The sequence below is a fragment of the Carcharhinus amblyrhynchos genome, chromosome 19, assembly GCF_965287045.1.
Source record: "Carcharhinus amblyrhynchos chromosome 19, sCarAmb.v2.hapA, whole genome shotgun sequence".
Lineage (NCBI taxonomy): Eukaryota > Metazoa > Chordata > Chondrichthyes > Carcharhiniformes > Carcharhinidae > Carcharhinus > Carcharhinus amblyrhynchos.
In genome coordinates this window covers 50679581-50700967 of record NC_137342.1, presented here as the reverse complement: position 1 = coordinate 50700967, position 21387 = coordinate 50679581, and the positions used below count along the sequence as shown (strand labels likewise).

Genomic DNA, 21387 nt, shown 5'->3' with positions numbered 1-21387 from the left:
AACATCCACGGCCCTTCCCTCATCAATCATTTTTGTCACCTCCTCAAAAAACTCAACCAAATTTGAGGCATGACCTCCCTCACACAAAACCAAAGTTGTCTATTGCTAATGAGACTCTTCAGTTCAGTTCTAAATGTGTATAAATCCTATCTCCAAGGATCTTCTCCAACAATTTCCCTACCACGCATGTCAAGCTCACTGGCCTATAATTACTCGGGTTATTCTTGCTACTTATCTTAAATAATGGGACCACATTTCCTATTCTCCAATCCTCTGGGACCTCACTTGTGTCCAATGAAGAAACAAAGATTTGTTAGAGGCCCAGCAACTTCATCTCGTCTCTCAGTAATCTTGGATAGATGCCATCTGGCCCTGGGGATTTGTCGACCTTAATGCTTCCTAAAACAACGAACACTTCCTCTCTTGCAGTTGCAATTTGTTCTAATGGGTCTACAGGTGACCTCTGAGACACTACCAATCAACGTGTCCTTCTCCTTTGTGAATACAAAGTATTCATTTAGGATCTCACCAACTTCCTTGGGTTCTAAGCATAATTCTCCTCCTTTGTTCTTGAGGTCTGACTCTTTCTTTGACAACCCTCTTATTCCTAACGTATGTATAAAATGCCTTGGGATTCTCCTGTCTGCCAAGGACATTTCATGGCCTCTTTTTGCCCTTCTAACTCCCTGTTTGAGTTATTTTCTATTTTCTCTGTATTTCTCCAATGCTTCATCTGTTTTTAGCTGCCTGGACCTTACATATGCCTTTTTTTCCCTTATTGATTAGAGACAAGGGGAGAACGTGCAGACTCCACACAGATAATGACCCAAGCTGGGAATCGAACCCAGGCTCCTGACGCTGTGAGGCAGCAGTGCTGACAAATAAGAGGAATAACAGATGAATAAGAGGTGGTGATAAATTACTTATTTGTGAATTCCCAATTGCTTCAAGGAAAATGGAAACTCTAGCAGAACAAACACACATTTCCGTGCGCAAGTGAAATTAATCACTTCACATAAAGAGGTGGTGTATCATTCAATTTAAGAAGTTTTAAATCACATGATCACAATAAGGCAGCTGCATTGGTGGACTGATGTATTGTGTGATAGATTGAGCAAGCCAATAAGCTTTGCCAGTTAAATTTAGGGGAGGCACTTTGTAACAAGCATAGGTTTGGATGAGGGACAATGTAATGATAGTTAATCTGATCTTTCACCTTTAAAGAAAGAGCGTATTCAAAAAGGACGCAGTAATTGTGACAGGGCAGTCAAATAGGAGATGCTAACCCTGACAGGCAAGAAGACATATTTACACCTGATCAGGACATGGCTGCAAGGAGCAAATGAGAAGGAAAGGTGGCTTTAGAAAAAGTTATTTACCCATCACTGAATAGCTAAGGACATGCGTATCAATAGCATCTACATACTTGGCCTTTACAAGTAAATGCAGGAGGGTAGGAGAATCCCTTAAGCCGCTATCGACTAGTGAGCACAACCTTTCCCAGTTCATTTGACCAGGGCGAGTCTGGGATTTAATGTTAGCGCAACATGTCATTCAAAGGAACATCCACCATAAAATAAATGTAACCTTACCTCGCCAACATATTCCATTACAAAACTATTCTTCTTGATTTTTTCGAGGGTTTTAATGCCCCAACCTCTTCCGTTTGAAGTTCTGAAGATGCAGAGGTCATACTGCGTCCCTTTCTGAACCACTCTGTTTGGACACTGGGGGCCGCAGCTGCAACAAGAATTGCATTCAAAAATGGGTTTGCCTGGTGCAATCCGGAGCTGTCGCTGTGCATTGTAAGCAAATTGCGCTCCCGCTTCTTCCGGGCAACATTTCTCCTCCAAACAGTTTAAACATTCACAGCCAACCAAAGCGTCACTGTTCAAGTTGATTCCAGGAGAAGGTTTGTATTGATTAATATAATGGAAGTCCAAAGGGGGTGGCTCAAAGTCCACTTCATTTTCCACCAGAATTTTACCTCGATGATTCTTCTTCCTGTTCAGCTCATCTTCCCACCTTTTGAGCGCTAATCTTTGCTTCGATTTCATTACAATGTACTCTGCGACGGTGGATCTGTAATCTTCACAGTTGTTTAATTTTACTTTCTTTGCCGCCTTCACCTTTGCAAAGAATTTGCTCTGATCATCTCGAAACTGCTTTACAAGTCCGATACAGCGGAGGTTTCTCCTTGGCTCCCAGGTGTTGGTAGATTCTGGCCATCCTTTCCACTTTACTAGATAGTATTCTTTACCCTGAAGGAGGGATAAGAATGAATTTAGAAATGTTAATAAATGCATCATTTTGTTATCTTCTTCATCTTTTATGATTGAAAGGATGGAGAGATCACTTTAACAGTTTCAAACTTTTGGAGGCTTCCTCCACTCTGCAACACGACTCTGGTCGCCTGCTCGTTTGAGATATCAGAAGTAACTTCTCTCTGTGAAGCATCTTTAATGTTGCAAAACCTCCCAAGGCGTCTCAGAGGAACATTAGCAAACAGAATTTGACACCCAGCCAGGCAAGTTGATATTAGGCCAGGCTGCCAAATAATTGGTCAAAAAGAAAAAGGCAGGTTTTACGGAGCATCTTAAAACTGAAACGTGAGCAATAAGAGAGGCTTAGAGAGGACGGAGGGAGTTCCAGGAGGCTAGGAACCAGACAGCTGAAGACATGCTCACCAATGGTGGAACAATGAGAATCAGTAACGCTCAGGAAGTCAGAATTGGAAGAAAAGATAGAATCTACAGGACCCTATAGTGCAGAGTGAGGCCATTCGGCCCATCGAGTCTGCACTGACCACAATCCCACCCAGACCCTATCCCCATAACCCCATGCATTTACCCTAACTAGCTGCCCTGACAATAAGGGGCAATTTAGCATGGCCAATCTACCTAACCTTCACGAGGAAACCCATACAGACAAGGGGAGAATGTGCAAACTCCACACAGACAGTGACCTGAGGCCAGAATCGAACCACTGTGCCACCATGCTGCCCAGATTACAAGAGGCGGGTGAGGAATCAGAGGGATTCGAAAACTCGAATGACAATGTTAAAACTGAGGCATTACCCAAACAGGAGTCAGTGTAGGCCAGTGGACAGGATCTGGTCAGAGCTGCGACACGGACAGCAGAGTTACAAGTTTATGGAGCGTCGTGTGGGAGGTGGACAGCAGGAATGTATTGGAAGCATCAAGTCTAGAGGCAACAAAGGAAAGATTGAGGGTATCAACAGCAGGTGAGCAAAAGTCAAATGATATGGAGGTAGCAACAGGCAATCTTAATGAGGATCTGGCTGTGGTCAGAAGCTCGTGATGGGTAAAATTTGGCATCGAGTTTGTCAGTTACTTTGTACTTCTTATTTTAAGGCAATTTTAAGCAAGGATTAAGAAGTTTTTAGCAATACTTGTGAACCTCCTGCGACTTTGAGGATGGTTAGTCAGACTAAGCTGGTTTTATTAACACAGGCTGAAAAATCACACCATCTTTCTATCTAGATTAGATATTTTTCTGGAGGTTTTTCTCAGAGTGGTCACATGGAGTGATCAGAAACGGAGTGTAAAAGTTGATCATTTGGAGAGGGGAATTCAGTGCAGAGGGTGCTGCATTTAGCCTTCAATATTTTGTGGCTTATATTACAGGAAAATTCTTAATTCAATCTGCCTATAAACTAGATCAATAAGATTAAAAGTTGATTAAATACATAAATTTTTAAAAAAATTTGTAAAAGGAACAAGAGCAGGGAATGCATCACAATCTCAGACAACCACATCTGCAATAAGCATCTGTCTGCATCTCAAAGAACTTCAGTTGGGGAGTTGTTGAGCTGGAGACTGAGATGCAGACATTGCGGGGGATCGGGGAGGGCAGAGTTACCATGACAGTGTGATCCAAGAGGCAGTCACACCTTTTAGTTGAGGGAGTATTGCAGGAGAGCGAGACTCTGACTGAGGCAGATAGAGGAGCTGGAGCAGTCTCAGCCTTTTCCCACCCAGTCCTGCATCTGTACAGATATTTAATTAGCAACAGGTTAAAGCGTTTACAAAGAACGGGCCGGAAGGTGGAGACAGGATCAGCCATGATCGTATTAAACGGTGCAGCAGGTTTGAGAGGCTGAAGTGCCCATTCCTGCTCCGAGTTCGGAGTTTGTTTGGCAATGAAGAAACTGACACTTTCAGTGATACAGGAAAATAAACAGAAAACGTTGCAATTTTCACAACCACTGGATGTTTCGAGGTACATTCCAGCCAAAGTGGTACTGTTTGAAGGTCATTGTTGTAATGTGTGAAACGTGGCAGCTAATCTGTGCACAGCAAGATCCCAAGAAAAGGCAATGATGACCAAATCATCTCTTTCTGTCATGTTGATGGAAGCCAAAACATTGGATGTATTTAAGAGGCAGCTGGACATAGAACTTGGGGTGAATGGGATCACAGGTTATGGGGGGGGAAGCAGGATTAGGCTATTGAGTTGGATGATCGGCCATATTGTAATGAATGGCAAAGCAGGTTCAAAGGGCTGAATGGCCTCCTTCTGCTCCTATCTTCTATGTTTCTATGATAAGCATCAGCCCAGGACCCAGGCAAAAGTACACGATGGGATCTTTTACACCCTCCCAGACAGATAGATGGGGCATCCAATTAGCACCACATCCAAAAAAAAAGCATCAAAAACTGGTCTTTGTGACGCAGTGAGTACTGTCTCTGCCTTTCACCAGAAGCTCAAGAGTTCAAATCCCACTCCAGGACCTGACGGTGACAGATTGCGCATTCAGAACGTGGACAGCCAGGTTGAATATCCATTTGTAAAACCTTCCAAAGACCTACAGAAGGTGGTTAGGGTGGGAGTGTCTCCTGGTCAGCCATGCTTGATGCCAAGTGGCACCCATCAAACTGCAGTCCCTAGCAACAGGCCAGTTCCAGGAAAAACTCACTGCGGAAACAAACCCAAAACATGCTCAATATCTGCCTCATGTGCCACGAGAATTGGGAAGAGAAAAAGGGAGAAAAAAGGAACCATCCTGTTAGCCTGACGTCAATCATTCAGAAAATCTTGAAATCAATATAAGCAGGCAGTTAGGCAGAGTCAACACAGCAAGAGAGAAAGGGAGAAACTATCTTTGACAAATCTGTTAAGTTTTTTTTGAGTACGTAGCCTGCAGGTAGACTAATGGAAACCAGTGGATCTAATCTCATCCGGATTTTTAAGATAAAACTGGTACCATGGATGAGGGACTTTGTGTGCAGACACTTAAGGTGGTGAGGTCATTCTCTGTAAGAGAGGTTAAAGTCATGAAAGGTTTTGATAAGGTAGTCTCCAGTAGCAGACAGGTCAGCAACACAAACTTCAGATAATTGGCAGAAGGTACATGAGGAGGAATGATTTTCTTTCTCAAGTGCAGCAAGTTACAGTGATCGAGAATGTGCTACCTGAAAGGGGGATGGAAACAGATTCAATAATAACTGGATAAATACTGGAAGGGCATTTTGCAGGACTACAGGGAAAGAGGAGGAGAATGGGAATAATTGGAAAGGCCTTTGAAAGAGCCGGCACAAGAGAGAAGATGGTCAAAGCTGGGGGTTAAAGTGGGATGCAAATACACTGAGGATACACAAGCGAACAAGATTAAAAAACATTCAGTGCCATGAATGTGTGAATTTGCATCAGAACGGCACAGTGGTTAGGACTGCTGCCTCACAACATCAGGAACCTAGATTCAATTCCCGGCTCGGGTCGCTGTCTGTGTGGAGTTTGCACATTCTCCCTGTGTCTGCGTGGGTTTCCTCCAGTTGCTCTGGTTTCCCCCCAACACTCCAAAGGTCTGTGGGTTCGGTGGAATGACCGTGCTAAATTGCCCTTTAATGTCAGGGGGAGTAGGTAGGGTAAATGCATGGGGTTATGGGGATAGGACTTGGGTGGGATTGTGGTTGTTGCAGACTCGATGGCCCGAATGGCCTCCTTCTGCACTGTAGGATTCTATGATGGCATTTGGTCACATTTTTGGAAATCAACTCAGACTGAGAATTTTATTTTTACAAAATTAAATATACTGAAAAAGCAGGAAAATAAATAGAATTCTAAAAGGCTCATTCCTGTGACAACTTTCTCAGATACTTGCTTGTTGTTCTGAATGAAACCGTTATGAATGAAACATGGGCTTGAACTTCAGTTCACGTTATCCAGGAAGAGGATATTAAGACATTTCTGAAATAAGTTGTGTCAGGTTACAAAGTCCAAAATTATGAAAGGTTAGCTTCAGCTAGAACGCTACTGTACAAACAATCTGAGCTATGTTCACACCAGGAGGTAGACACAGGACAGGATCATACACTTTAGAGGAACGGCATGTGTGGTGTGTGTGTGTGTGTGTGTGTAGTGAGCTTACCTTTTCTTTCTTGAACCCACAGAGATACTCCACTTCATATTCTTTCAGATTTCTTCTGTCAATTCCAAGCTCAGAACAGGTCAGGTTTTCTGCTCGACACAATTCTTGGAGAATTTCGAAAGATGCTAAACAGGGCACGCACCACCCTGATACAACAAAGAGAACAGGAAGTTAAATTTGGGCGGGGAAGCAAGAGCAACAGTGGCCAGAGAAAGAGGTACAGAATCTGTAGATACAGTAATGATCTAATTATTTATAAAAATAGATCATTCTGGTGGTTTATACATCCATAATCCACACCCTGAAACGATGGCGAATATGTTGGGGATAATCCTTCTTCCTTGAGACACAATCTTGTACAAGACATTAGTAAGGCCACACTTGGAATACTGTTTACAGTTCTGGTTAGCCTATTATAGAAAGGATATTATTAAACTAGAAAGAGCGCAGAAGAGATTTACTAGGATGCTACTGGGACTTGATGGTTTGAGTTACGAGGAGAGGCTGGATAGACTGGGACATTTTGCTCTGGAGTATAGAAGGCTGAGGGGTGATCTTATAGAGGTCTATAAAATAATGAGGGGCACAGATCAGCTAGATAGTCAATATCTTTTCCCCAAAGGTAGGGGAGTCTAAAACTAGAGGGCAGAGGTTTACAATAAGAGGGGGGAGATACAAAAAAGTGTCCAGAGGGGCAATTTTTTCACACAGAGGGTGGTGAGTGTCTGGAACAAACTGCCAGAGGTATAGTAGAGGCGGGTACAATTTTGTCTTTTAAAAAGCTTTTAGACAGTTACACGGGTATAATGGGTATAAAGGGATATGGGGCAAATGCAGGCAATTGAGACTAGCTTAGGCATTTAAAAAAAAGGATGGCATGAACAAGTTGGGCCTAAGGGCCTGTTTCCATGCTATAAGCCTCTATGATTCTAAACTAATTCAGATTGGAAAACAAATCTATGACCTAAATTGTATCACTGGGGCCTTGTCAGCATAGATGATTCTATGCACTGGCTTACATTTTACTGACATTTTAATTTATGCTGAAGCACCAAAAATTCACTTCCCTGTTTGATAAACTCATTTACACCGTTCAGGAAGCAGAGCTGATTATTTAATTGCTCACGCTGTCACCCCGACAGTTGATTTTCTGAAGAGTATTACACTCACAAACCACAAGTGCTGCAGAGGCCTTGATAAAGAAAATGGCTCCATATTATATCCCTCCCCCCCCTTCAATAAATACAAAGCTAATACAGAACACACGTTAAAAATGTGTTAACTGATCAGATATATCCTTTATCTTTACAATCCAGCACGGTATTTAAATGCAAATTTCAACCACAATGCTCAACAAGTTGTGATAGATTAGAACAGGCTAGCGTTTGTGTGACCACCACCCTCACAGACGGAGATCACAACACAAAATGGCACAAGCCATGGTCCAACTCATCACAATTTGAACAGTAGATCAGAGGTTATTTCAGGCACAATGTCCCACATTAGATTTGAGGGGAGTACAGTGCAGCAGGGAGAAGAGTTACGACTGTAACTTTGAATGAAACATTTAGGTAAATGGGTAAATGGTGTAATGGCAGCTTTCACTTTTACAGCAGTGATAATGTGGACAACTGGCCCCAAGGAGTTAAAAGTCCAAGGAGTTTCACAGAAGCACAAAGGAAGCTTCCAAAAGGGTAACAAAAGGCCTAGTCAAAAGAGGTGAACTGAAGGGAGGTCATAAAGGAGAGAGGGGGAGGGAATGACAGATCAAACAGCCAAGGTGTTTGACTGAGTCACAGTCACTTCCCAAAAGGGCAGAAGGGGAGAAACAAGAGTTCTGGACTGCCATTAAAGCTCAACAGGGACAGGCTGCATTTAGACAAAGTGTTGGGAGGTGTAAAAAGGAGACAACACAGGTCTGCAAGCACAGAGCCGAAGGGAATGCAGGGTAGAGCACGGACAGTTCAACAAGGTGATGGAGTTTGTGGTGGAGGCCAAACACAATGTTTAGCTGAAGGCAACGACAGCTCAGTCAAGACTACAAACTCGCAACACCAAGTAAAAGTCCAACAGGTTTATTTGGTAGCATGAGCTTTCGGAGCGTGGCTCCTTCATCAGGTGAGTGGAGAGTTGGGCTTACAAACAGACCATATATAGGCAATAACTCAATTGCAAGATAATGGTTGGAATACAAGTCTTTACAGTAATCAAGTCTCTACAGGTAAAGTCATAGAGGTTTACAGCAAGGAAACAGACTCTTTGGCCCAACTTGTCCACACTGTCCCTTTTTAAACACCTAAGCTGGTCCCAATTGCCCACGATTGGCCGATATCCCTCTATACCCAGCCTATCCATGTAACTGTCTAAACACTTTTTAAACTTGGTACTCACCTCTGGCGGCACGTTCCAGACACTCACCATCCTCCATGTGAAAAAATTACCCCCCGGTCACTTTTGTATCTCTCCCCTCACCTTAAACCTATGCCTTGTAGTTTTAGACTCCTCTACCATTGGGAAAAGACATTGACTATCTCGCTGATCTGTGCCCCTGATTATTTTATAGACCTTTATAAGATCACACCTAAGCCTCCTACGCTTCAGAGAAAAAAGCCCTAGTCTATCCAGCCTCTCCCTATAACTCAAACTATCAAGTCCCAGTAGCATCCTAGTAAATCTTTTCTGCATTTTTTATAGTTTAATGATATCCTTTCTATAATAGGATGACCAGAACTGTACACATTATTCCAAGTGTGGCCTTACCAATGTCTCGTACAACTTCAAAAAGACGTCCCAACTCCTGTATTCAATGTTCTGACCAATGAAACCAAGCATGCCAAATGCCTTCTTCACCACTCTGTCCACCTGTGACTCCACTTTCAAGGAGCTATGAACATGTACCCCTAGGTCTCTCTGTTCTACAACTCTCCCCAATACCCTACCATTAACAGAGTAAGTCCTGCCCTGGTTCAATCTACCAAAATGCATCACCTCACATTTCTCTAAATTAAACTCCATCTGCCATTCGTAAGCCCACTGGCCCAATTGATCAAGATCCCATTGCAATCCTAGATAACCTTCTTCACTATCCACTATGCCACCAATCTTAGTGTCATCTGCAAACTTAACATGCCTCCTAAATTCTTGTGCAAATCATTCATATAAATAACAAACAACAGTGGACCCAGCACCAACCACTGAGGCATACACAACTGGTCACAGGTCTCCAGTTTGAGAAACAATCGTCTATAACGATGCTCTGTTTTCTGTCATTAAGACAATTTTGTATCCATTTGACTACCTCACCCAGGATCCCGTGAGATTTAACCTTACATAACAGTCTACCACGTGGTACTTGTCAAAGGTACAGACAATGCAAGTGGAGTGGGGTTTAATCACAAGTTAAAGAGGTGTGAATGATCTCAAGCCAGGACAGTTAGTAGCATTTTGCAAGCCCAGGCCAAATGGTGGGGGTTACACAGTGTGACATCAACCCAAGATCCAGGTTGAGGCCTTCCCCATGTGTGTGGAACTTGGCTATCAGTTTCTACTCAGTGATTCTGTGCTGTCGTGCGTATCAGAACACAGAACAGAATATAGCACAGGAGACCATTTGGCCCATCAAATCTGTACTGACCACAATCCCACCCAGGCCCTATTCCCGTAACATTTCATAACCCCACACATTTACCCTGCTAATATCCCTTACACTAGGGTCAATGTGCAGCATGGTGGCACACTGGTCAGCACTGCTGCCTCACGGCACCAGGGGCCCGGGTTCAATTCCAGCCTCGGGTCACTGTCTGTGGAGTTTGCAAGTTCTCCTGATATCTGCCTGGGTTTCCTCCAGGTGCTCTGGTTTCCTCCCACAGTCCAAGGACTAAATTTCAGTGAATAAAGTCCCAACCTGTTTAATCTTTCCTGATAAGACAATCCCTCAATACCGGGGACCAACTGAGTGAACCTTCGCTGAACTGTCTCCAATCAAATATCTTTCCTTAAATAAGGCGACTCTTGAGCTAAATCAAGAACAGCTTCTTCCCTGCTGCTGTCAGACTTTTGAACGGCCGTACCCTGCATTAAGTTGATCTTTCTCTACACCCGAGCTATGGCTGTAACACTACGTTCTATACCCTCCCCTTTCCTTCTCTAACATTCCCAGGTTATGTGAATCGGCAATGATAAATTGCTCCTTAATGTTGGGGGATTAGTGGGTAAATATCTGGTATTACGGCGCTAGGTCCTGGGTGGGATTGTTGTCGGTGCAGGCTCAATGGGGTGATTGGCCTCCTCCTGCACTGTAGGAATTCTGATTCTATGAAATTCAACTTGTGCGATAGTGGAACAACAACTTGCATCAAATTTCATAAATAATAAAGCTACTAAACTCAATTTCCAAACTTATCACAGCAGTGTATGGTCATTAAGTAATATGATGTTAAGCTGGTGGGGAATTTTCACCATACTATCTTCAATTTAGGTAGTTCAAAGATGAACAACAATGGGGTATAATATTCTCAGAATATTTTTTAAAAAGATCCTGAGACAGCACTCCCCTCTTCTCACAGGTACACAACAGCCAATTACCAGCTTGTGTTCAGGCATATCAATAACAAAAGCTTGTAAAAATGCCTGGTGTTGAATGCTCCCAGCCTGGTGTCATTCTGTACAAAACAGCAAATGGAATCAGCGGCCTGAAGGGGAGCAGAGGTCCAACGGAGAAGAACGAACGACACCAGCCTCCGCCAAGAACTCAAAGCTCCGGAGGATTGTGTGGAATTCTCCTGTTTTGAGACCAAGCTGGTGTTGGCAGAGTGGTGAACAGCACATCAGGAGACTGCAGCACTGTGCAAGAGTTTGGCATACTCACCCAAAAGTCTCTGGTGAACTGAGGACCACCATTTTGGTTTGATTTATTATTGTCACATGTATTAACTTAGTGAAAAGTATTGTTTCTTGTGCGCTAGACAGACAAAACTTACTGTTCATAGAGAAGGAAAGGGGAGGGTATAGAACATAGTGTTACAGCCATAGCTCGGGTGTAGAGAAAGATCAACTTAATGCAGGGTACGGCCGTTCAAAAGTCTGACAGCAGCAGGGAAGAAGCTGTTCTTGAGTTAGCTCAAGAGTCGCCTTATTTAAGGAAAGATATTTGATTGGAGACAGTTCAGCGAAGGTTCACTCAGTTGGTCCCCGGTACTGAGGGATTGTCTTATCAGGAAAGATTAAGCAGGTTAGGACTTTATTCACTGAAATTTAGAAGAATGAGAGATGATCTCATTGAAACATGTCAGATTCTTAAGGAACTTGACAAGGTGAATGCTGAGCACGTGCACACCACTCTCCCTCAACTGGGTTTGATGTTAACGTAATTTCACACGATCGTGACACAAGATTGGAAAACCTGACGAGATTCCTAATTGGGCAAAAGAAGGATAAGTTCCCAGGCCCTGATACTTTTACCCTGGGTTAGAAGTGGTGGACGCATTGATTGTAATTTTCCAAAAAGCCTTGGATTCAGAAGTATTGGAGGATTGGAAAACTGCCAATGTGACACCCCTATTCAAAAAGGCAAGAGAGACAGGGAACTACAGACCAATTAGCTTAACATCTATTGTTGGAATCAATTAGTAAGGAACTAATATCAACACATTTGAAAAATCATATTCTAATCAAGCAGAATCAGCACAGCTTCATGAAAGGGAAATAGTGTCTGACTAATTTATTGGAGCTTTGCAAGAAAGTCTCAACTAGTGTGGATAGAGGGGAACCAGTAGATGTGTTATATTTGGGTTTCCAGACAGTGTCCGACAAGATAGCTCATAAAGGTTAAATTACAAGAACCCATGGTGTTGGAGGTGATATATTGGCACAGATAGAGAATTGGCTAACGGACAGGAAACAGTGAGTGAGAATATTTTTCACGTTGGCGACCTGTAACCAGTGGGGTTCCTCAGGGATCAGTACTGGGACCACAACTGTTTACAATATATACTAATGACTTGGACAAAGAAAGTGAATGTACTGTAGCCAAAAATAGGTGGAAAGGCAAGTTGCCAAAGAGTTACAAACCAATTGTTCAGAAGGCAGAAAAGTTGGCAAATGGAGTATAATGTGGGAAAATGTGAAGGTCATCTTGGAAAGGAGAACAAAAGAAGAGTATTATTTAAATGGAGAAAAATTGCAGAAAGCTGCAGCACAAAGGGACATGGGGGGTACTTGTGCACAAAACACAGAAAGCTGGGTACAGGTGCAGCAGGTAATCAGGAAGGCTAATGGATTGTAGGCTCTTATTTCAAGAAGGTTGGAAGGTAAGAGTGAAGAAGCCTTGCTGCAATTGTACAAGGTACTGGTGAGAGCAGTTTTGGTTCCCTTATTTAAGGAAAGATATTTGAAAGGTTCAGTTGGATGATCCCAGTATGGAGGAATTGTCTTATGAGGAAACGGGTTGGGACCCTACTCATTGGAATTTAGAAGAATGAGAGGTGATCTCAGTGAAACATTTCAGATTCTTAAGGGGCTTGACAGGGTAAATGCTGAAAGGATGTTCCCCTTATAGAAGGGTCTATGACCAGAGGACGTAGTCTCAGGATAAAGGGGTGTCAATTTAAGACGGAGGTGAGGAGGAATTTCTTCTATCAGAGGACTATGAGTCTTTGGAACTCCTTACCAACAGAGCTGTGGGGACAGAGTACTTCTGTATATTTGGGGCTGATGGATAGATTTTTGATTAGCAAGGGAATCAAAGATTTTGTGGAAAGGGCAGGAAAGTGGACGTGAGGAATGTCGATCAATCAGCCATGGTCCTATTGAATGGGTGGAGTGGGCTCGAGGGGCCAAATGGCCTCCTCCTGTTCCTATTTTTTATGGTCTTATTCCAGTGGAAGCTATGAGCGTTCATGATATACAAGTGGCATTTCTGCCACCTGCCAGCAGGAATAGTGACCGCCATTAACCCACCATTGGGAGGATGGCAACAGGATTTTATACCAGTAAATCCTCACTATTTGCTTCTCGCCAGATTCTCCTCCCATCAGCAAACCTGCCGTGGGGGTGAGCTGGGAGAATCCCATCCACTCACTGTTGTGGGTCTCAGGTCAGGCTGTAGCAGGGGCATCCTATATTTCAGCAAAGCTATACACATAACTCCAGCATTTCAAATCTATGTTCGTTTTATTTAAAAAGTACCCAAAGTAAATCTAGTTCAAATGTTATAGCAATCAGATACATGTTTTAATGTTGTATCACCGGGGGGGGCACTTGGCCAGAATGTGCTGGATAGGAGAGTGTATCATATAATAAAAAGGTGAAACCTTTACTCAACCAATTTCACCATCAATACTGAAGATATGGGGAGGTCTTGTGACATAACCCTGTCCATGAACCAAAAGATCCAAGTTCGACTCCTGCCTCTGGAATTAAAGGCCTAGCGATGTGCATTCATAATGTGGCCAAACAGCTTAGCCTCCTTGTACTACCCATGCTGGGGGTTGCAGGATTATCATAGAATCCCTACAGTGCAAGAAGAGGCCATTCGGCCCATCAAATCTGCACCGACCACAATCCCACCCAGGCCCTAATCCCATAACTCCTCATATTTACCCTGCTAGGCCCCCTGACACTAGGGTTAATTTAGCATGGCCAATCAAGCTAACCTGCACACCTTTGGATTGTGGGAGGAAACCAGAGCACCTGGAGGAAACCCACACAGACGTGAGGAGAACATGCAAACTCCACAGACAGTCAGCCGAGGCTGGAATTGAACCCGGGTCCCTGGCGCTGTGAGGCAGCAATGCTAACCACTGTGCCAGGTTATGGGTTAGAGCTGCCTTCAGCAGGAGAAGGCATGTATGTTTTGAAAAATATAACCAGTGTTTCTAGAAACAAGTGCTCACAGCAAATTTCTGGCACCATGTTTGGATCAGAGGGACAGGCAAGAACAACCATAATAAAATTAAATGTCTAAGGACACCAACCAGGCCAAGCTGTCTGCACAATATCTACCATTACATCCATTCAATCATCTTTCACATGTCTTAAAAATACCTGGATTGACTCAGAAAGGATGTAAAAGCCTTCGAGTGGATGCAGAACAGGTTAACTAGAACGCACCTGACAAAGGGCCAAAGCTCCAAAAGTTAGTGGCACTTGCTACCAAATAAACCTGTTGAACTTTAACCTGGTGTTGTGAGACTTCTTACTAACTGGAACTGTACCAGGGATGAGAACTCACGGTTACACAGAGATTATTCTCCTTAGAGCAGAGGTTAACGCAAGTCTTCACAGACACATTCAAGGTTACAAAGGGTAGGCAGGAAAGGAACCTTTTCATTGACAGGACGGTCAGTAAGCAGAAAACACAATTAATGTAATTAGCATAAAAGCTAGGGATGAGGAGGAAATGTTTTCAGACAGTGGCTGTGATGGGGAATACACTCCCTGAAAAAGTATTGGTAATAGATTCAATAGTAACTTTTAAATATTAAATAATAGATTCAGTAACTTTTAAATATTAACTCCATGCGTAATTGAAAAGGAAAAAATCTGCAGAGCAAGAGAAAGACCAAGGGAGTGGGATTTCAATGGAAGATAAGAACAGGAGTAGGCCATTCAGCCCTTCAAGTCTGTTCTGACATTCAATGAGATCATGGCTGATCTGTGGCCTAACTCCATAAACCTGCCTTTGGATAATATCCTCTACTTATCAAAAATTATCTGTCAGGATTTAAAACTAACAACTGATCTAGCTGTAACTGCTGTCTGTGGGAGAGAGTTCCAAACCTCTGCCAGAGGCTAGCTCTCACAGAAAAGATGGAGGGTCAAGTGGCCTCCTGGGCTTCAAGACTCTACAATCAGTTCTGGCAACGCATTCCGCATTTTAAACCCAATTTTAAGTCAAAAGACTTCCAACTTTGCCTTTAATGCTCCTAGATTGAAAATGCTGGAAAATCTCAGCAGTCTGACAGCAGAGAGAGAAGACAGCCAACTAGTTTGATAAATCATTAATAATATGTTCCACCAAAGGCAACTGTGGAAAAGAGGAGTTTGTGATGCAGGGCACAACGTATCGTCATAGATACAAGTCTGCACGGCTAACAGAAAACAAGGAATTGGAAAAAAAGCTCTTCTGATTGGCAGAATGTGATGATTGGTTTGCCACATGGATCAGAGTCAACTTTATACAGTTTTATAAAGTATTTAGATGGAAGTACCAAAATAATGTTTTCTACATTTTTTTTCCGGGCTGGCGCTGGAGCGAGGCACCTTCTTGCAAGCTACGCCCAGCATACCTTCTAATTCTATCTTTTACTCTCATCCTATACTTCTAAAACTTCATTCTAACTCTTTTAAACTTCCTAAAAATGTCACCCTAGCTATGACTGTAACACTACATTCTGCACTCTCTCGTTTCCTTCTCTATAAACGGTATGCTTTGTCTGTGTAGCACAAACAATACTTTTCATTGTATACTAACATACGCGACAATAATAAATCAAATCAAAAGCATTAGTGATGACACAGAGGTAGGCTGAGTAGAGTCATACAGCACAGAAAAGGCCCTTCAGCCCATCAAGTATGCATGGACAATAACTACCACCAAAGGCGCGCTAATCCCGTTTTCCTGCACTTGTCCCATATCCTCAAATATTGTGATGTTTCAAGTGCTTATCCAAATATTCTTTAAAGGTTGCAAGATTTCCAGCCTCCACTACCTTCCCAGGCAGTACATTCCAGATTCCCACTAGCCTCCGAGTGGGAAAGGTTTTTCTCAAATCCCCTCCCCCTCACCCTAAGACTATGCCCCCTTGTCACTGACCCCTCAACCAAGGGCAACAGCTGCTCCATACTCACCCTGTCCATACCCCTCATAATCTTATACACCTCAATCAGGTCACCCCTCAGCCTTCTATTAATCACAGTAAAAAGCCTGACAACACCAGGTTTTAGTCCAACCGATTTATTTGATAGTAAACTCACAAGCTTTCGAGGGGACTCCCTCTTCGTCAGGTGAATGGAGAGTTCTCCATTCTGCAGAACTCTCCATTCACCTGACGAAGAGGGAGTCCCCTCGAAAGCTTGTGAGTTTACTATCAAATAAATCGGTTGGACTAAAACCTGGTGTTGTCAGGCTTTTTACTGTGTTTACCCCAGTCCAATGCCGGCACATCCACATCATGCCTTCTAGTAATGCCAGGGATTGTCAGAGGATACAACAAGATATAGATAAATGGGAGACTTGGACACAGAAATGGCAGATGGAGCTTAATCCAGACAAATGCAAGGTGATGCATTTTGGAGGATCAAATTTAGGTGTGAATTATACTGTAAATGACAAAACCCTTAGGAACATTAAAATACAGAGGGATCTGAGCGTGCAGGTGCACAGTTCCCTAAAAGTGGCAACACAGGTGGCCAAGGTGATTAAGACCGGGAAGTTCATTTCCCAAGACTTGGGAAATCATGTTGCAGCTATATAAAACCTTGGATAGGCCCCATTTGGAGTACTGCGTGTAGTTATGGTTGCCACATTACCAGAAGGGTGTGGAAGCTTTGGAGATTGTGCAAGGAAGGTTCACCAGGGTGTTCGCTATGAGGAGAGGTTGAATAAACTAGGATCATTTTTACTGGAAAGACAGAATCTGAGGGGAGAGCTGATAGAGGTCTATAAAATTATGAGGGGTACAGACAGAGTGGATAGTCAGAGACTTTTTCCCAGGGTAGAAATGTCAATTACAAGAGAGCACAAATTCAAAGTGAGAGGGAGAAAATTTAAGAGGGTTGTGTGGGGGAGGTTTTTCCACACAGAGTGGTGGGTGCCTGGAACACACTGCTAGAGGAGATGGTGGAAGCTGGCACATTAGCAACATTTAAAAGGCACCTGGATGGGTACATGAATAGGGAGGGAATAGAATGATATGGACCAAGGGCAGAAGGTTTAAGTTTAGTTGGAGCATCATGATCAGCATGGGCTTGGAGGGCTGAATGGCCTGTTCCTGTGCTCTTCTTTGTTCTGCTCTAAAGTAACCAATCCAAGCCTATCTAGTCTCTCCTTGTAGCTCAAATGCTCCATCCTAGTGAATCCCCACGTACCATCTCTACTGCTATCACACCCTTCACTAGTGAAGTGACCAGAACTGTAAACAGTGCTCCAGCTGTGGCCTCACCAACACTCTGTACGGCTCCAACATTACCCCCTTGCTTTTATACTTTACATCGCGACTAATGAAAGCAAGTGTCCCAAATGCCTACTTAACTATCCCATTCACCTGCTCTGCCAACTTCAGGGATCTGTGAATAATTACCCCAGGATCCCTCTGTTCCTCTGAGCTTCCCAGTATCCTACCACTCCCTCATGTTGTTTCTTCCTCCAAAGTACATCACCTCACACCGGTCAGGATTAAATCCCATCTGCTACTGCTCTGCCCATCCAACCAACCCATTTATATCTTCCTGCAACCTATAACCATCTTCTTCACTATGAACCACTCTACCAATCCTGGTGTCAAACTCTCAAGTTCGCAAAATTCCAATGAAACTTCAAATGCAAACAGAAGAACTTTTGTGCTTCACAGGTTGGTTTCCATAGATCAAAGATGGAACATGTCTCCGACAGCGCAAGGCAGACATACAATATCATCCTGCATCTCCCCAAGCCACACAACTCTGAGATCTCCGTCCTTATTAAATTCTGACCCCCTCAGGCATCCCTGATTTTAATCCTTTCACCATTGGTGGCCTGTGCCTTCAGTTGCCTGGCCTCTGGAACTTCCTTGCTACACTGCTCCACCTCCCTGCCCCTCTCACTTCCTTCAGGAAGCTCCCTGAAGCCTGCCTCTTTGACCAAGCTTGTGAGCATCTGACCACATATTTCCCCATGTGGCACACTGTCAAATCACGTTTCATAACGTTCCTGCAAAGCATTGTAGGACATTACATAAAGGGTGCTAGATAAATAAACATTCTTGCAGTATGAAAGGTGCTATTAAGGCAGCTTTCACTGTTTGTGGCCACCTCCACTGTCTAGTTAACAATCTCCCCTCTTGTCAACAAAATGACGATCTTAATCTTATTCTCTTTCCCTTTGCAAAACTATTTTGTAAAAGTGCCAACACTATTCCAAGCTCCTATGGTTATTGAAGATGACAGTTACTAAGCATTATAGATCATCAGCAATCAGTCAAAAATCTAAAGAGAGTTCAGCATGAACTGTAGCTGTTAAAGTTAGTCCCCCTCGTGTCAAGGGCAACTATCTCCAAAGCAAAGCTAACAAAACAGGGCAGAAAGCATGAGCAGGTTATCTATAATCCTTAGTAACTGACTTGTAAAATCATTTCAAACTCCCTGTCTGCAAACAACTGCGCAGATTCAAATGTCAACTGCAGGAAATCTCGCCAATAAAATTAGAATCTTCCAAAGTTATCACAAACCTTAAAATATCAACATAATATACAAGCTGGACAGCTGGAAACTGCCTAAACTTCACCAGATAAAACCACAGGATCTTTAACATTCACTTGAAAGGGACGATGGATTAATTCCTTATCCACAAAGGTGTCCTCTATCAGCTTACAGGTCACAGCATGGTTTACTTAGTGTTTTTAAAGAGTCTTTTTGATTCAATTCACTCTGGGTTTGTGTTTACTCATGGTTTATCATTTTGTATTTTTAAAGCAGGTTACAAGCTCCTTCACTAGGGAGACTGAACCCACTGTGAACGCAAACTCCATCCATAGCCAGTGGCGCAGGCTTTACTTATCCCCCACTTCCAAACACACAATCCCTCTGTCACAATTCCTGTGACAACTCCTTCCAAACCCGTGATTTCTAACAGCTACAAGGACGAGGGCAGCGGATACACGGGAATACCACCACCTTCAAGTTCCCCTCCAAGTCACTCACCACCCTGACTTTGGAAATGTAATCAGCCATTCCTTCACTGTCACTGAATCAAAATCCTGGAGTTCCCCAACAGCACAGTGGGAGTACCTACACCACACCGGCTGCGGCAGCTCATCATCACCTTCTCAAGGGCAATTAGGGGCGAGCAATTTAACATTGGCCTAACCAGCAATACCCACAGTCTGAGAAAGAATACATTTTAAACCCCCTCCCCCAACATTCCACTACATGTCACTGTGCCTTCAGCCACCTCAGAGGCAAAGCTGGAATTCCCTCAACACTTTGCCACCTCTTTTCTATTTAAAGACCCACTGCTTTACCAAATCCCTCCCAGTCTGACCTCCTTTAACATAGAGCAGTGTGGTGGCACAGTAGTTAACACCGTGCTGGCCATTCAACCCACTGAATCTGCACTGACCACTATCCCACACAGGCCCTATCCCCGTAACCCCACATATTTACCCTGCTAATCCAAGGGTCAATTTAGCACGGCTAATGCACATCTTTGGATTGTGGGAAGAAACTGGAGCACCCAGAGGAAACCCACACAGAAACTGGGAGAATGTGCAGACTCCACGCACAGTGACCTGAGGCCAGAATTGAACCTGGTGTTGTCAGACTTTTTACTGTGCCAGAATTGAATCCAGGTCCCTGGCACTATGAGGCAGCAGTAGTAACCACAGTGACACCGTGCTACCCCTCCCACAGTTCAAAAGAGATTCAGGCTGGGTGGACTGGCTGTACTAAATTGACCCTTTGTATCTAAGATGGTACGGTGGATTAGCCATGGTTAATGATGAGGTTAGGGGTATCGGCCTGGGTAAGGTGATGTCAGAAGAGAGTCAGTACAATCTCAGTGGACTGAATGGCCTCTGTAGGATTCTACGGAATGTAACACCTATTTTGCTGCCAAAGTCCTTTATTAAAATATGCAATGTGTGACACCTGTGAAAAGTGCAGCACAGGCACACACTTCCGAGGTTTACAGGAAACCTGACCACATTAAGTTGGAAACATAAGAGTGGATTTTAAGCATGCTTTTGAATGCACACGTTTGCATGATGTTACTTGTCCTCAAGGCCCTCCCTCCCCACAGGGCAACATTTACCAGACATTTACCACTAAGGGAACTCCGTGGGCCGCCAGAGCATTTCCTCGCTCTCCTAACTTGGGGCAACGCAATCAGGATCTCCCAGTGCCTTCAAACTGAAAGTATTAAAAGTTACTGCAGAAACTCAATCTGTGTGAAAAGGTGAATTATAAACTAATCTGACTGCTGGTGGGGGGGGGGGGGTTCCCTGTTGAGAGGAGCCTGATTTCAGACACTTTCTCAGGGTGGGGGGAGACACAGTGCACCATATGGAGAGTGAGAAGCTGCGGCTCCGGGAGGTTACATTGAAATTGTTACATTCACAATGTAACAAACGCTGTTTTTATGAATGGGGGAATCGCGCTGGCCCGGGCCACAGCTTCCTGCAGCTACACACACACCGCAAATACTCAACCCTCTCCCCAAAAAACACCAGCAACACCCAACAGATACTCACTGCCGCGGATTTCAGCCATCTTGCAGTTTCCATTCAAACATGGTGGCGCGTAAAGACGTTGCATTAAAACGCTCAATAACTCCTCCCCTTCTTAAAGAGACTCCGAAAACCTGACAAGGACACGCTGAGAAAGGGAGAGAGATTCAGCAAGGAGAGAGAGACACTGAGAAAGGGAGAGAGATTCAGCAAGGAGAGACAGAGACACTGAGAAAGGGAGAGAGGTTCAGCAAGGAGAGACAGAGACACTGAGAAAGGGAGAGAGATTCAGCAAGGAGAGACAGAGACACTGAGAAAGGGAGAGAGGTTCAGCAAGGAGAGACAGAGACACTGAGAAAGGGAGAGAGGTTCAGCAAGGAGAGAGATTCAGCAAGGAGAGAGAGACACTGAGAAAGGGAGAGAGATTCAGCAAGGAGAGAGAGACACTGAGAAAGGGAGAGAGATTCAGCAAGGAGAGAGAGACACTGAGAAAGGGAGAGAGAGAATTAGCAAGCAGAGACAGGGAGAGAGAGGCTGAGAAAATGAGAGATTAAGAAAGAGAAAGAATGAGAAAGG

At 43.7% G+C, this 21387-nt stretch overlaps 1 protein-coding gene across 1 annotated transcript in view; it reads right to left on the bottom strand.

Annotated features, from left to right (window-relative positions):
- The window catches only part of LOC145355528 (histone-lysine N-methyltransferase SUV39H2-like), a 41604-nt gene extending 20720 nt beyond the window's left edge, over nucleotides 1-20884 (bottom strand). The window contains exons 1-3 of the mRNA XM_080207770.1: nucleotides 20836-20884; nucleotides 6392-6537; nucleotides 1593-2261 (exon numbers count right to left, since the gene is read on the bottom strand). Coding sequence (XP_080063896.1) covers nucleotides 1593-2261; nucleotides 6392-6537; nucleotides 20836-20854 — 834 coding nt within the window. The 5' untranslated portion in view covers nucleotides 20855-20884. The remainder of the gene's footprint in view (nucleotides 1-1592; nucleotides 2262-6391; nucleotides 6538-20835) is intronic.
- Between the last annotated feature and the right edge of the window lie 503 nt (nucleotides 20885-21387).